This window comes from Notolepis coatsorum (assembly GCF_963971535.1).
Source record: "Notolepis coatsorum genome assembly, chromosome: 17".
Classification (NCBI taxonomy): domain Eukaryota; kingdom Metazoa; phylum Chordata; class Actinopteri; order Aulopiformes; family Paralepididae; genus Notolepis; species Notolepis coatsorum.
The window spans coordinates 89,349,520-89,365,508 of NC_140181.1; the positions used below are offsets into that span (position 1 = coordinate 89,349,520).

Below are 15,989 nucleotides of genomic sequence, written 5' to 3' on the forward strand. Positions count from 1 at the left end.
ACTGCATTCTGCAATCTGTTAATAAAGTTTTCAATCAATCAATCCGGGCCTGTGACGTCACTGTACCCATTCTGCAATCTGTTAATAAAGTTTTCAATCAATCAATCAATCCGGGCCTGTGACGTCATTGTACCCATTCTGCAATCTGTTAATAAAGTTTTCAATCAATCAATCAATCAATCAATCCGGGCCTGTGACGTCACTGTACCCATTCTGCAATCTGTTAATAAAGTTTTCAATCAATCAATCAATCAATCAATCCGGGCCTGTGACGTCACTGTACCCATTCTGCAATCTGTTAATAAAGTTTTCAATCAATCAATCAATCCGGGCCTGTGATGTCACTGTACCCATTCTGCAATCTGTTAATAAAGTTTTCAATCAATCACTCAATCAATCAATCAATCAAACAATCAATCAATCAATCGGTCACTGTACCCATTCTACAATCTGTTAATAAAGTTATCAATCAATCAATCAATCAATCCGGGCCTGTGACGTCACTGTACCCATTCTGCAATCTGTTAATAAAGTTTTCAATCAATCAATCAATCAATCCGGGCCTGTGATGTCACTGTACCCATTCTGCAATCTGTTAATAAAGTTTTCAATCAATCAATCAATCAATCAATCAATCAAACAATCAATCAATCGGTCACTGTACCCATTCTACAATCTGTTAATAAAGTTTTCAATCAATCAATCAGGGCCTGTGGCGGTCACGTGTACCCATTCTGCAATCTGTTAATAAAGTTTTCAATCAATCAATCAATCCCGCAGTGCAACGTGACCCAAATCAGCCAATGCCCGCAGTGCAACACTCCAATTCAGCCATTGGGTGGGACGGTCACGTGACCCAAATCAGCCAATGGAAGCGTCCGGGACCTCAGCCTGCGGGACCTCAGCCTGCGGGACCTCAGCCTGCGGCACCTCAGCCTGCGGGGATCTGGAGTTCTGCAGGTGGATACATAGATATATATAGAACACTAGATAGCTTGCCCGCGCTGCCGGCCAATGGAGAGCGACGGATTTACAAACGGTTTGGTTTATTACAAGCATTATTAACGTGGCTATGATTCAAGCGGTTTGTAAAAAAAAAATCTTTAAAAAAAAATTATAAGTATGCAGTATCATAACTACATCTTTGATGTTTATAGCAAACCAACCCGTTTGTAAATCCGTCAATATTTCAGCGAGTTATGAGTATTTTTGTCTGTGCAGCTCACTCACTCTCACTCAAGGCTAACTGGAGCAAGATGGCGGCGGTTCAGTGACGCTGGTGACTCCGGTTAGAGAGGGGAGAATGGATTTCCGGGTCGGTAGGTGGCGGTAAATGCCCCAATTATGGTGGCCGTCCGCCGTAAAACTCAAAAAAAAAGAAGAAGAAGAAGCTTCTCGCTCGTCACTGGTTCAGTGGCTCTTCCCGACCGCTAGATGGCGCTAAAGGCAGACGGCGAACTGGACGCGGAAGCAAAGCAAAACACATGTCAACATGGCTGCCTCCATCAGGAAAGCTGCCCACGATATTGAAACGCGAAAACGGACCGACGATGTCCTGCTATCAGACGGTATCGACTTCAACTCTCTGCTGCTGTCTCCGCCCGTCCTGGAGGGACTCGCGTCCGCCGGCTTTCAAAAGCCGTCTCCCATTCAGCTCAAAGCCATCCCGCTGGGCCGCTGTGGACTCGGTGAGCACCAGCTTCAACCTGCTGTGGCATATTATCAAGTGAAATATTTCAAACCTACGCATGTGATTTGATCCGCTGATTCAAGTAGTATTCAACATGTGTTTGTGTGTGCGCGCCCTGTAGGGGTTATTATTGCCATGATGTGCCAGAAGTAGCCTTGTGTTGTTATAATGTTCCTGTATTGTTCTGAACCGTAGTAGTAGAGTACAGGGGAGCTTCTCCTAACACTGTCTGCAGGGCCGAAGTCCAGGTCATCATGAATGAATGAATGAATGAATGAAAACTTTATTAACAGATTGCAGAATGGGTACAGTGCAGTACAGCTCAATACATACAATTGTTAAGGGGATGCAGACCAGAGAAAGACTTTCGTCTTGTTTCCACCAGGGTCCCCCATTTCCAATTCATCGTAACATATATGACATACAGATAGACAGTACTGCTACATCTATACATTTATGACATACCAGATTTGCAATTACAGTACTGTATTTGTGATACAAAAAGAGTCCAGAAAGAAAAGAGTATATACATTAGGCGTAGAAACTGTACATTGGATTGGGTAGGTGGGGGTGGGACTGTACATTGGAGGTGGTTGGGGGGGGGGGGGGGGTTGTAGGAGTGGTTGGGGGGGGGGGGTAGGAGTGGGGGGGGGGGGGTGTTGGGTAGGAGTGGGGGGGGGGGGGGGGGGGGGTTGGGTAGGAGGGGTGGGGGTGGGGGTGGGGGACACTGTATAACTGTACAAACAACACTGTACATTGGATTATGGGACTGTACATTGGACTGTACATTGGAGGTGGTTGGGTGGGTGGGGGGGGGGGTGGGTAGGAGGGGTGGGTGGGGGACACTGTACAACTGTACAAACAACACTGTACATTGGATTATTGACAAGACCATACTTGGTAATTTACTGTACATTGGCGGGGGTTGTGTTCGGACATTTACAGGGGCCAGTTTCGAGTTGCAGTCTCCCTTAGGTGTTTTTTGAGAGTGTTTTTGAAAGTGGGTAGTGATTCACATTCCTTTACAGCTTTGGGTAGGGCGTTCCACATTGATGTGGCATAATTGCGAAACGTGTTTAGTCCCTTGTTTGAGCCGAATCTGGGTTTAACATGATTTGTGGAGCTCCCTCTGGTGTTGTGATCGTGGTATTCACTGACCTTTGGGAAGTATTTAGTCATGTACATGGGTACCTTGGTCGTGTAGTGTATCTTGTAGACCAGGCCCATTGCAAGTTGCTGTACTCTGTCGTCTACTCTAAGCCATCCTAGGTTGTCAAAGTGGGCAGGGGTGAGGTGGGTTCTAGGAGTAAGGTCAAGCAGTAGTCTGACCAGTTTGTTTTGAGATGTTTGTAATTTTGTTTTTAGCGCCTTTGAGGTGCTTTGGTACCATGAGGTGCAAGCATAGTCGTAGTACCCTTGAATGAGTGCTCCTGCTAGAGTCTTCAGGGTATTCTTGTTTACCAGTGAGGAGATCCGGTACAAGAAACGAGTTCGTTGGTTGACTTTTTTTATTACATTGGATGCCATTTTGTCACAGGAAAGATTTGCCTCTAGGATGGAACCCAGGTAGGTAATATCTTCTTTCCTTGTGACAATATTGTCACCCACTGTAACTGAGAAGCCGTCGGTCTTGCTGAGTTTGTTATTTGAACCGAAGAGAATGGACTCTGTTTTGCCCATGTGTAATGATAGTTTGTTATCAGCGAGCCATATGCAGATTTTGCTTAGTTCTGAGCTGAGGGTTTTTTCAACCTGTAATTTGTTCTTGTCAGAGACCAGCAGGGCTGAGTCGTCCGCAAACAGGAACAAGTTGCAGTCACAAGCTGACGACATGTCATTTGCATAAATTAGGAACAGTAGCGGACCTAGTATGCTTCCTTGTGGAACACCACAGTTTACTGTGAGGGGGGGGGATAGGGTACCGTTTACCTCCACCATCTGCTCTCTCCCCTCCAGGTAGGATTGCATCCAGCTCACTGATAGACTATCAAAACCAATTGCTTTTAGCTTGTCAATCAGAATGGTGTGATTGACAGTGTCGAAGGCCTTTTGTAGGTCCAGCATGACCATGCCGCAGTATTTGCCCGCGTCCACCTCTTGTTTGATGTGGTCGTTTAAATAGAGAAGGCATGTGTCAGTGGAGTGGGATGTTCTGAAGCCAGATTGGAATTCGTAGATTAGATTTTTTTCCGCAAGGTATTTTTCGACCTGTTCGTATACAATTTTTTCCATGACTTTCGAGATGGAGGTAAAGATAGAAACAGGGCGGTAGTTGCCTGGGTCTAATTTACTGCCTTTTTTGTGCAGAGGGGTCACTCTCGCAATTTTGAAGTCCTTGGGGACGTGTCCCTGTTTTATAGAGAGGTTTATTATGTGTGTGATGACTGGGGTGATGGCGGCTGCTGAGTCTCTGAGGAATTTGGAGGGGATGTTGTCATGGCCAGTGGCCTTGTTAGGTTGGAGGGCGCTCAGTTTTTTGAGTACCTCATCTGTTGTTACCATTTCCAGTTTGAAGTCGTCTTTGTGGACCCCTAGGTTTTTGTAGTAAGCTACTATGTGTTCTACCCCATAATGCCCTGAGTGGGAGGGTAGTTTGTTTACCAGTGTTGTGGCTATGTTTGTGAAGAAACTATTTAAGTAATTGGCTACATCCAGCTTTTCTGTGATGAGCGTGTTGTCCGTCTTTATGTTTATGTTTGAGAATCTGGTTTTAAGTTTTTTACTGCAGCCTAGTTGGTTATTGAGTAATTTCCAAAGTTCACGCGGTTTGTTTTTGTTTTCCTCGGTTTTGTCATTGATGAATTTTTTCTTTGCTGTTTTGATCATGGAGTTTACATCATTTCTTAGTCTGTTTCTTTGCAGTTTGAGTTCAGTCACGTGGGCTTGGAGTTCACTGCTCGTGCTTATGTTAAGCTTTGACTGACTTTTACGAAACTCAGAGCATTTTTTGTCTCTGGTTTTCATAGCGGTCAGTATTTCAGCGTGCATCCACGGCTCAGCGCGATTTTTTACCCTGGTGGTTCTTAGGGGGGCCATGTTGTTTAGTATCGTTGAAAATTTGGTTTTGAAGCCAAGCCATGTTTCTTCAACCAGTGTACCATTGAGCTCATCTGACCAGTCCAGACCGCGTGTAGCTGTTTCGCAACAGTAAGTGACTTCCGGGGTAGGCCTGATTGGCCCCGACAGGCACGTGACGCGCAACTTTCTCTGCCGCGCGGCACGCTCCGCGGAGCCCTTACGGAATTACGTAACCGTCCAAATACGGCATGACTCTCATTCGGCGCTATAGCTCACCTCGCAGAGCAGCGGTCCTGCGATCCTGCGGTCCGTTGTTGGTGAGTTCGAATCCCATCAAATCTTTTTTTTTTAACGTGATTTTTTTTTTAACGTGTATTCTTTCGCCGGTTAAGGTTAGGCATGGTTAAGGTTAAGGTTAAGGTTAGGCATTGTTTCGGAGTTGGTTAAGGTTAGAACGGTTAAGTTTAGGCGCTGTTAAGGAGCTGGTTAAGGTTAGAGTTTGTGTTAGAGAATGGCAATATTCTTTCTATGGTTAAGGTTAGGCATGGTTAAGGTTAAGGTTAGGCATTGTTTCGGAGTTGGTTAAGGTTAGAACGGTTAAGTTTAGGCGCTGTTAAGGAGCTGGTTAAGGTTAGAGTTTGTGTTAGAGAATGGCAATAGACAGCCTATTTCCGCGCGACAGCTCTCAGCAGCCTCGTTGCGCGTCCTGAGTTTGCCGCGTCACGTGCCTGTCGGGGCCAATCAGGCCTACCCGGAAGTCACTTACTGTTGCGGAACCGGTACACGCGTCCAGACCCTCCAGTTCAAGGTTAAAGGCCTCGCTAGAGTAGGTTTTTAGGTCTCTAGATGTGACTGTTTTGTGACAGCCAGCCTTTTGTTTTAGCTTTTTGCGGGTACAGAATATCATATAATGATCACTTAACCCGCATGCTATAACCCCTTTATTGGCGATCTTGGACTTGTCAGAGGTCAGGATGAGGTCAATGGTAGTCTGAGTTGACTCACACACACGTGTGGGGTGTGATTAGTTGGCTGAGGCCGTGCAGATCACAAAACCTATTGTAGGATTTGAAGACGGGTGCATCTTTTTGTTGCATATCCGTGTTCCAATCCCCAATAAGAATCATTTCTGTATCCTCAACTCCAGCTAAGCACTCATCCAACACGTCATGTAGCCCCCTTTCGTGATGGCGAGTGCCATCATGAATGAATGAATGAAAAATGTTATTAACAGATTGCAGAATGGGTACAGTACAGCTCACACGACCAAGGTACCCATGTACATGTCAAAATACTTCCCAAAGGTCAGTGAAATACCACGACCACAACACCAGAGAGGCTCCACAAATCATGTTAAAACCCAGATTCGGCTCAAACAAGGGACTAAACACGTTTCGCAATCAATGTGGAACGCCCTACCCACAGCTTTAAAGGAATGTGAATCACTACTACCCACTTTCAAAAAACACTCTCAAAGAACACCTACGGGAGACTGCAATTCGAAACTGGCCCCTGCAAATGTCCTAACCCAACCCCCTCCAATGTACAGTAAATTACCAAGTATGGCTTTGTCAATATTCCAATGTACAGTGTCCCCCACCCACCCAACCACCTCCACCCCACCTACCCAACCTCCTCCAATGTACAGTTTCTACGTCAAATGTATATACTCTCTTTTCTCGACTCTTTGTATCACAAACGGTACTGTATTTGCAAATCTGGTATGTCATAAATGTATAGATGTAGCAGTACTGTCTATCTGTATGTCGTGTATGTCATATATGTTATGATGAATTGAAAATGGGGGACCCTGATGTAAACAAGACGAAAGTCTTTCTCTGGTCTGCATCCCCTTAACAATTGTATGTATTGAGCTGTACTGTACCCATTCTGCAATCTGTTAATAAAGTTTTCAATCAATTAATCAAAGGGGATGCAGACCAGAGAAAGACGTTTGTCTTGTTTACATCAGGGTCCCCCATACCAAAACGACGCCCCTGGTCTCCCTCATCGGGCTGCATTTAAAGCACACCTTGATTGATAAACTGATGAAGTAAAAGGTTGTCAGAGGGAAACAGTTGTGATTGGAGGATCAAGAAAAGAAGGCAGGGTTTAAGATGGGTCAATTAGAATCCATTTTCTCCAATGGAAAAAAAAATAAGTAACATCTTTCTATGTGTCAAATCTTTGCCAATGTCATCAAGTCCATTGTGGTGATGTAGAGAGACAAAATTGTGTCAATGTCCAAATATTTATTGACCTAAACTGTACATTCTCTAAATTCTCATTGTTATTCCAGTCATACCTTGGGGTCCCTGAAGCTCCTCAGCTTCACTTACTTATTCAGTGCAGACACGGTGTTTCCTGTTTCCACGTCACTTCACCGCAGGGCTGGTGTTCAGGAGGAGCACTTGGTAGATTGTCTGAAGACATCAGGGATGTCGTGCTCGTTACTCACAAGCTCATCGCCTTTTGAACACGTTCTAAGGATCCAACGTTAGCGGGGTGACGTGTGTGACATACTATTGCAGCTTCTTGATATTAAATCTTGTTCAGCATAGCTTGCTAAGCTAATTGGTGCCAGGCACCATGCTGTTTAGGAGGAATGACCACTCGGAGGAAATGACCAGTTAGGTCAATCGGTTGTGAACATGGATCATGCCGAGCCAGAAACCACCTGGAGCTGCTCCCTAGAGAATGAATTGGGAAGGAATGTAAAAGAGAGAACTCTGTGAGTACTGCAAGAACCCAGGTGTGTTTTTATAGGGATAAAGTTAGGTCGACATTATCCGCTGTATCATTTTAGTAGGCTATATAAGTCTTATGGCTGATCAGGAAGAAAGACTGTCAGGTTTTAAACGGTGTGGGTATCATGCAGGAAGAAAGACTGCACATGGCTCAGCAATATTAAAGGAACATGCCAACACTATGGGGAAATAAATACCAATTTTCTCTCTGTGCGTTCAGTAGAAAGCTATCCAGCTGCAAGCTAGCCTAGCTTAGCACAAATTAATAGAAGTGAATAGGGACTAGCTAGTAGCTAGCCTAGCTGTTGGCCAAAAACACCTCTCACTGAGTTTTAAGCTAGGCTAGTGGTCCGTATTCCGCTTCCATTAATTTGTGCTGAGCTAGGCTAGCTTGCAGCCGGATAGCTTTCTACTCAAACGCACAGAGAGGAAATTGGTATACATCTTCTTGTCTGACTCTGGAGAAGACGGTGAACGCATTTCCCATAATGTTGGCATGTTCCTTTTAACATGATCTATTTCGCTCATTCTCATGAAATCTTGATTTCAAAATTTCAAACATAATTTTTTTTTAACAAACTTGCATCAACAAATTTCCTTTTCAAGCACTATAAGCCAGGTCTAGAGTATATGTGAATAATAATTAGAAAATATTTATTTACAATTTAACACCCTTTTGAACACATTTTCCAAAATAAGTCCTTCAAATTCGCATTACCGCAACAGTCTTAAAACTTCAAGACAATAAGAAAAGTGTATACATTTTCAAAGTTTTAAGAATTGATAATTAACAGTCATAGACACATACCTGAAACTATGAAATAATATATATTTTTAAATAATCATTTTTAGAATAGTTTGTCATATTACTCTCATTACCGCAACACCTTCTGCGGTCGACAACCTAATTTTTGTGATATTTCATGGAAACCTGAATTTTTCTTAAAATGTCATTGTAAACATGAAAGCACATAACAAATAGATCATGGACATGCCTTTAGAATCAAATTATAATTGTTCACTAAATTAAATAAACATTAAATTAACAGCTGTTGTGGTAATGATACATCGGTTTCGGAAATGAGATTAATGATTTCGGTAATGATAATAAGTATGCTAAGTGTTGCCAGACACAACTCGAGGCTTAATGCCCGCTTAAGCAAGGCTGTTGGTTATTCAAAGCAAACCACTTGGTGTGTCTGATTAGCCACAAACACCAAAGCAGAAAATTGGAAAGTTTCACCGCACCGTTTGGCTACAAATCGACTTTAAACAGGACATTTTGGTCCATAAGGAATGAATGGGAGAACATTCTAGAACATTTGGATGTCACAGTATAGACATTCTAGAACATTTGTGTCACAGTATGCTGTCATAATAGGACATTCTAGAACATTTGTGATGTCACAGTATGATGTCATAATAGACATTCTAGAACATTTGTGGTGTCACAGTATGCTGTCATAATAGACCATTCTAGAACATTTGTGATGTCACAGTATGATGTCATAATAGACCATTCTAGAACATTTGTGATGTCACAGTATGATGTCATAATAGACATTCTAGCACATTTGTTATGTCACAGTATGATGTCATAATAGAACATTCTAGAACATTTGTGATGTCACAGTATGATGTCATAATAGAGGCATCACCCACACTTTCACAATTTCCCTGCGCGGAATTGTCTAGTTTTACTTGCATCCCAAAATTTAGGTAACACAACAAATTACATCATTATGAAAACCTCTAATTTACTGTCTTATTTGTCAAGTTAACACAGTGAACCTTTTTAATGAGAGATTATTTCAGGGCATGCCAACTCTCACTGACTGCAGTGACTGGATGCTTTCATAAAATTGCAACTAAGGCATTTGCATATCCTGTCAATCAAATTAAGAAAAAAAATGCATTTGTTCAGCTCAACTCACAACTTTATTCTGTTTAACAACATTCTGTTTAAAAATACAATAAGATGCAATCAATTTACAGAATAATAACAAAAACAAACAAAACCTTTTTCATAGAACAATCACTGGTTCAGGTCATATACTTCAAAAAGTGCTCTAAATACAAAAAAAAATAACTCAAACAATCACACATAGGCCTGATAAGCAAAATGTGCAACTCTGAACCTTGCTTAGATAATACAATCCATATAGGCCTAAGATAAATGTGTATATTCTTGTTAAAAACAAGTAGGCCTGTACAAAATGAAATAAAAAACAAGGACACAATCATGACAAAATGGTTGTCATGTATAAAACATGCTTAGACCTGTAGAACCCCCCACCCCACAACACGCATTTACACACACTTCTTTGTGTATTTAGCCCAGATCTCAGCTGAAACACTAAAATGACGTGCAGAGGATGTGGCAGGTAGTGGCTCCGGGATGACACATTTGATGTCATCCAAGTAATACCACACTTTCTCTCCATCGAACCTCCGAGATGGAATGTAGAATTTATTCTCTCCAGCACAATTCATCGTGTCAACTTCATATTGATCATCCACAATCTGTAAAGGACATAGGTAAAAGAAAAAGTACAAAACAGGACTCAGGATTTACCATTAACAAGTAACCTAGTGTCCATATCTAAAACTAGTTCTACATACCTGTGTGATGGTGCCAGGGAACAACTCTGCATCATACTCCACAAGGACCCACTTTCCCACGTCCAAAACAGGTCCTGGCTCTACATTCTCCGTATCTGACTCCACATTCGCTCCTATGAAGGAGCACTCTTTTGGGAGAAAGCATCCACATGCACTGCCACAAAAGCAGGATACGTCCAGGGTCTGGATTACCCCTGGTTTTGTAGATGTCAGCTATAAACAGAAATTAAACAATAAATGTATTAAAAAAGCATATGAATCAATAAAGTTAAGCCAACTTATGACAATTAATTAATTAAAACACTTAACAGGAGCACTCATTCAAGGGTACTACGACTATGCTTGCTCCTCATGGTACCAAAGCACCTCAAAGGCACTAAAAACAAGATTACAAACATCACAAAACAAACTGGTCAGACTACTGCTTGACCTTACTCCTAGAACCCACCTCACCCCTGCCCACTTTGTCATTATGAATTGAAAATGGGGGACCCTGATGTAGGGCTGGGCGATATGGAAAAAAATCATATCGCGATAACAATATGATAATTTTATTTTATTTCTCGATATCGATAATTATCGAATTGTATAAGTATAATTTTTTTCTTTTTTTTTTTCTTTTTAACAACAGATGTATGTTTATTTTGCAGCAATTCTTTGTCATTGCCGCCATCTTTAGTGTTACATCCCCTCACACTCCAGTTCTCAGGCTGCAGCTGGTTTAAAAGCTAAAGTAAACCGGCTTCTCTGCTGGCTGTGGCTCCAGAGGAGTTGAACAGTTCTGGCTCTGCTCGTTTATTTTCGATCTTTTGGTGCTTTTTTGGTGGACAAACCACCGCACATGTGCACTGTGACTCGTGACTGGAGTCTAGTTCTGCTAGCACACATAGCCTACTGTGTACAGACGGTTTCAAAATGTATTTTAAATTAGAAAGCAAACAAAATAAATGGACAAGAGAAAAAGAAATCTGAATTTGGTCAGTATTGTCATTTGGACAAGCAAAGCCATTACTTTAAGTTGCAGGCAAGAAAGACAAGTCTGTCCACTGTCTCTGGTTTTAAAACTGCCCTGTTGCAGGTAAAAAAAAAAATTATATTATATTTTTAAATTTCGATATTCGATATCGATTATTAAAATATATCGTGATATTTATCGTTATCGTTATATCGCCCAGCCCTACCCTGATGTAAACAAGACGAAAGTCTTTCTCTGGTCTGCATCCCCTTAACAATTGTGTGTATTGAGCTGTACTGTATTGTACCCATTCTACAACCTATTAATAAAGTTTTCAATCAATCAATCAAACGTGTTCAACCTCATGTCACATTGACCTACCTGGTGAATCTTCATAGTCCCGGGCACTGTATTCAGGGCTGGAGGAATCAAATCGTGGGCCGAAATGATCTCCTCCTCTGTTACCATGTATAGTCTTACAGATGAGTGTGTTGCCAGTTGCTGATGCAGTGTGTTGGTGTCTGGGATGCTAGTTCCATAAGCAACAAGCCGGTCTGCTAGGTTCTTGAGTGCACCCCCTACCCCATCAGGGGCACCCTTGCCATGAGATGCCTCTGAGAAGTTCCAGGTGACATATTCAAACCCTCTCATGAAAGGCACTGTCGAGGCCAGATAGAATGCTGTCTTGTTGCGGTACTGGGAGGTGGGTCCATCTGAAATAAAATGGATGTGCTTCACTTCTGGATGTTCCTCCCGGATGGACTTGAGCACTGGATTAAGATGAGCCCACGTTGCAACAGCATCATGCTTTAGGGACGCTGACAGAGACGCAAAACACACGTCCCCCACTCAGGTATTTGACCCCAGTATGAAGCGTCACTTGCTGTTTCCCGCCACCAAAGTGGGTGTCTTTCACTTCCCTGGTGTACTTACAGCTGTAGTTCTCACTGTAATCAATGTGGACGGCCACCTCTTTCTCAGTAAGGTTCTCCTTGAGTGACTTCAGCCTCTGGAACTGGTGCTGGATGTTATACACATGAATGGCCAGTTTATTTACATGGTCCTTAGTGAGGTCAACAAGTTTGTCGATAGATGTGTGTGTCTTCTCCAGTGCTGTGTTTTTGACATTCGTCTCCTCCAGTGCACCATCTTTTCCCTTTTTTGTGATTTTACCTGTCCGGGTAACCCACTGGTCCCAGGAAATTATGTTTCCCTTGGTTGATGGATCAATAGTTGTAGGGAAGGTTTTGCCTTGGCATTGAATGCACCTTCTGTACATGCATTCCACATCACTTGAGCTGCAGACACAGGACTCAACTATTTCAGTTGTGGATGGTGTGGCAACAATCCCAAGCTGGTGAAGCTTCTTGATTTTCAATAGGACATTCTCGTGGATTTTGCAGGCACAGGTTTCTCTTTGGGAAACGTTGGGTCTCACGATCCAAAAGGGCTTCAGTCTGCAGAACTGAGCCCTTGAGAGTTTGTAGCGAGGGTGCTGACTGAGAAATTTAACATGTAGTCTCTCCATAGTGTCAGTCAGTGCCCTCTTCCTGAACACTTGTCCTTTCTTGCGGACTTCCCCTGTTTTGCCATTGATGACGGTTGAGTTGTCATCCTGGTGCAAGAAACGACTCACAACATGTCCCATCAATCGTCTCTGGCCGTTGTTGGGCAGGGTCTTGGGCTCTCTCCGGTGGGTGGCTCTCTTCTCAATGGTGCCTATCAAAGGTGCTGGTCCTTTTTTGTTTTTTTCTTGTAGCCTTCTAAGCTGCTTCGTTAGGTTAGAGTATTTTCGGGACTGGATTTCCAGTTGATCTTTTGTCGCCCTCAGTTTTGACCTCAGTGAGGTTATGGTTGCCTCCCTTTTTCTTCCTGCTTTGGGGGTGGAGGTCTGCTCTGGTGTTGGGCAGTTCAAAGGTGGCTCGGGAGGCCTTGGTACTACTTGGACATCCTGCATTCTCCTTTTTCTTCTTGCTTTGGGGGTGGACGTCTGCTCTGGTGTTGGGCAGTTTGATGGCAGTTCTGGGGGGCTTGGTGGTACCGGTAGGCCTACATATTGCTCCAGTACCTGTGCGGCATCTGGCTCATTGATGGAGGGAGGGGTCAAATCCAAGATGGCATTCAGTGTTTTCTTTTTAGCATAATGCCTGTTCGAATTTTCTCTCCATTGTTTTTTTTTCCTTTCATATTGTTTGGAGGTAAGATCTTCCATTTTCTTGATCTTACCATTTTCCTTTCGTTTTTGATATCTAGAAATGAAAAGGAAGCATGCCATAAAATTAGGAAAAACATCTAGAAATGAAAAGGAAGCATGCCATAAAATTAGGAAAATATAGGGCTGACCCCTATTAATCGATTAGTCGACTAATCGGTCGAAAGGGGCCGTAGTCGACTGGCCAACCTCTTAGTCGAATATAAAAGATTATTAATATATATATATATATATATATATTTTTTTTTTCAAAAGAAAAGAGGCATAGAAGCGTGGCTAACGCTAATGGCACGCATACCAGAGGCTAACTGCCTACGAAAACAGGCACAGAGGCACTGAAAGAGGATTTCACCCATCTAATGAACACACTATACTAGACAAATATCAAGATGTGTCCATCAGTGGACCAATTGCATGCTTTTGCAGAGGACAAGACGCCTTCAGTCGACTCCTTCAGACATTAAGCACCCCCACAGCCCAAATGGAATGATTAAAAAAAATAAATAAATAAATGTACTGACTAACGGCAAATTTTGGCCAATCCTAGTCGACCATCCAAATCCTTAGTCGGGGACAGCCCAGGGCAGACAGACCCTACACTGTGTGTGTGTGTGTGTGTGTGTGTGTGTGTGTGTGTGTGTGTGTGTGTGTGTGTGTGTGTGTGTGTGTGTGTGTGTGTGTGTGTGTGTGTGTGTGTGTGTGTGTGTGTGTGTGTGTGTGTGTGTGTGTGTGTGTGTGTGTGTGTGTGTGTGTGTGTGTGTGTGTGTGTGTGTGTGTGTGTGTGTGTGTGTGTGTGTGTGTGTGTGTGTGTGTGTGTGTGTGTGTGTGTGTGTGTGTGTGTGTGTGTGTGTGTGTGTGTGTGTGTTACAGTAGGGCCTGACTTTCTTAGAGTGTGTGTGCATATGTGTGTCCTACAGTAGGGTTCTCCCTGTGTGTGTGTGTCCTACAGTAGGGACTGAATGGCTTACAAAGTGTGAGTGTGTACACATCCTCTAGTGAGGGCCAGAAAGCTGGACATCCTATCAACTAAATGGCTTGTATGAGGCTTCCTATAAACTAGCATGTTTGCTAATGACTGTACCATTCCCACCCCCCTTACCTCTCTCTCTCCTTCCTTCTGTACTCGTCCAGCAGGTCAGGGTTGTTGTAAACCTTTTCTCTGAATTTTGCTAGCCTAGCCTTTGCAAACGCTTTCTTTTTCTCAGTGGCTGACTGTCTGCAATGAAACAGGAAAGTTAGTAAATTACATCAAAATGAACTGTTGATGATACACATTTTATTATTACTATGTAATTTCAACGTTATGAACACTTAATGTTGAAGTGTTACCAATTATTACTATTTAATGACAAAGTTATGTGATGTGTTACCAAATTCTCATTGCCGAAAGAGAAGTTCTCATTACTGAAACACCCAGTAAAGTGTTGCGGTATATGAGAAGTGTGTTGCGGAGGATGAGAGGAGTTAGCATTTTTTAGCTAACAATGGAGAAGCCATGATGACATTGGCAAAAAAATGTCATGGTACATGTTAGGAACGTATTAACCTTTGTGTTGATCAAATATTGATGATCAAAACTTTTTTCAAACAAGTAATACTTCATGTTTCAGTAATGAGAAGCAATTTTGTCGTGTACAAGGGCTGAAGAGGTAAATTAGAACTTGTAAGTGTTAACCATTGAGGTGACTTCACTTACCTAGTAGCCATCTTCTAGCTGGTCTTCTTTGTGATGCATCATGGGACAATACAACTTTATTTAAAAAAATACTGTAGTCTTAACAGGAAGGTGAAAACTGTTGCGGAGAATGAGAACTGCATCCAAGGACATTATGTTTTCCACAAAAAAATCATTAATTTGTCAATTTAATTGTATAATTCATCATAATTTCCTTGATGACACAAATAAATAAACAATATTAATACAGTTTTAGAGAAACATTTTGAGTTTATTAAATATAAAATTAAGTCAATGTGCCATATAAATCAATGTGGACGCAGCATCGCGGTAATGAGAATTTAAGCACAAAATGTACAAAAATATTAAAATAATTAATTGTTATGAGTAAACAACTCATTGTACAAGAAGGAGCACATTTTTATCTTTAATATTATGTTTTGTTTACTTGAATAAATGCTAACCTTTATTTAGAAAAGATCACGGCCATGGTAAATCATTGATTTCATGAGAATGAGCCATTTAATGATGTTTAATCAAAGTGAAAATATGTTGAATGTTAGTCATTCTACAGCTAAGTAGTTAATAGATGGATAATACTAACGCTACCCGTGTTGTTTTCAGATCTGATCGTTCAAGCCAAGTCTGGTACAGGGAAGACATGTGTGTTCACCACCATTGCACTGGACTCCTTGGTGCTGGAAAACACTACGACACAGGTGAGCTGGTGTACAGTAGTGAAGGCAACACCACTAAACAACATACAGTTTAATAGAGCCTTGTGAATCAAATTGTGCAAACTTAGTAGAACGTCAGTATCACCATCAGTAACTGCAACGCTGTGTAGATATTGATGGTTCTCTTGATTAGATTTCAGGATTCACTGTGTAAAAAAAAATACATAATCTTAGGATGATATTTTGGAAAAATGTAAAACGGAAGGACTGGGAGCCAATAGAGAGCCTTCAGTCAAGCAACTGTCTGTCCTCAGTTTTCAAAGATATCACCATAGGACTGATTACATAATTTTGATGTAGTGAATCCTGAAGTCCAGACTTTAACAAATCTGA

At 42.1% G+C, this 15,989-nt stretch overlaps 1 protein-coding gene across 1 annotated transcript in view; it reads left to right on the top strand.

The window, feature by feature from the left end:
* Positions 1-1,486: 1,486 nt before the first annotated feature.
* The window catches only part of ddx20 (DEAD (Asp-Glu-Ala-Asp) box polypeptide 20), a 30,999-nt gene continuing 16,496 nt past the window's right edge, over positions 1,487-15,989 (top strand). Inside the window, exons 1-2 of the mRNA XM_084332979.1 lie at positions 1,487-1,688; positions 15,544-15,638. Of these exons, the coding sequence (XP_084189105.1) occupies positions 1,493-1,688; positions 15,544-15,638 (291 nt within the window). The 5' untranslated portion in view covers positions 1,487-1,492. The remainder of the gene's footprint in view (positions 1,689-15,543; positions 15,639-15,989) is intronic.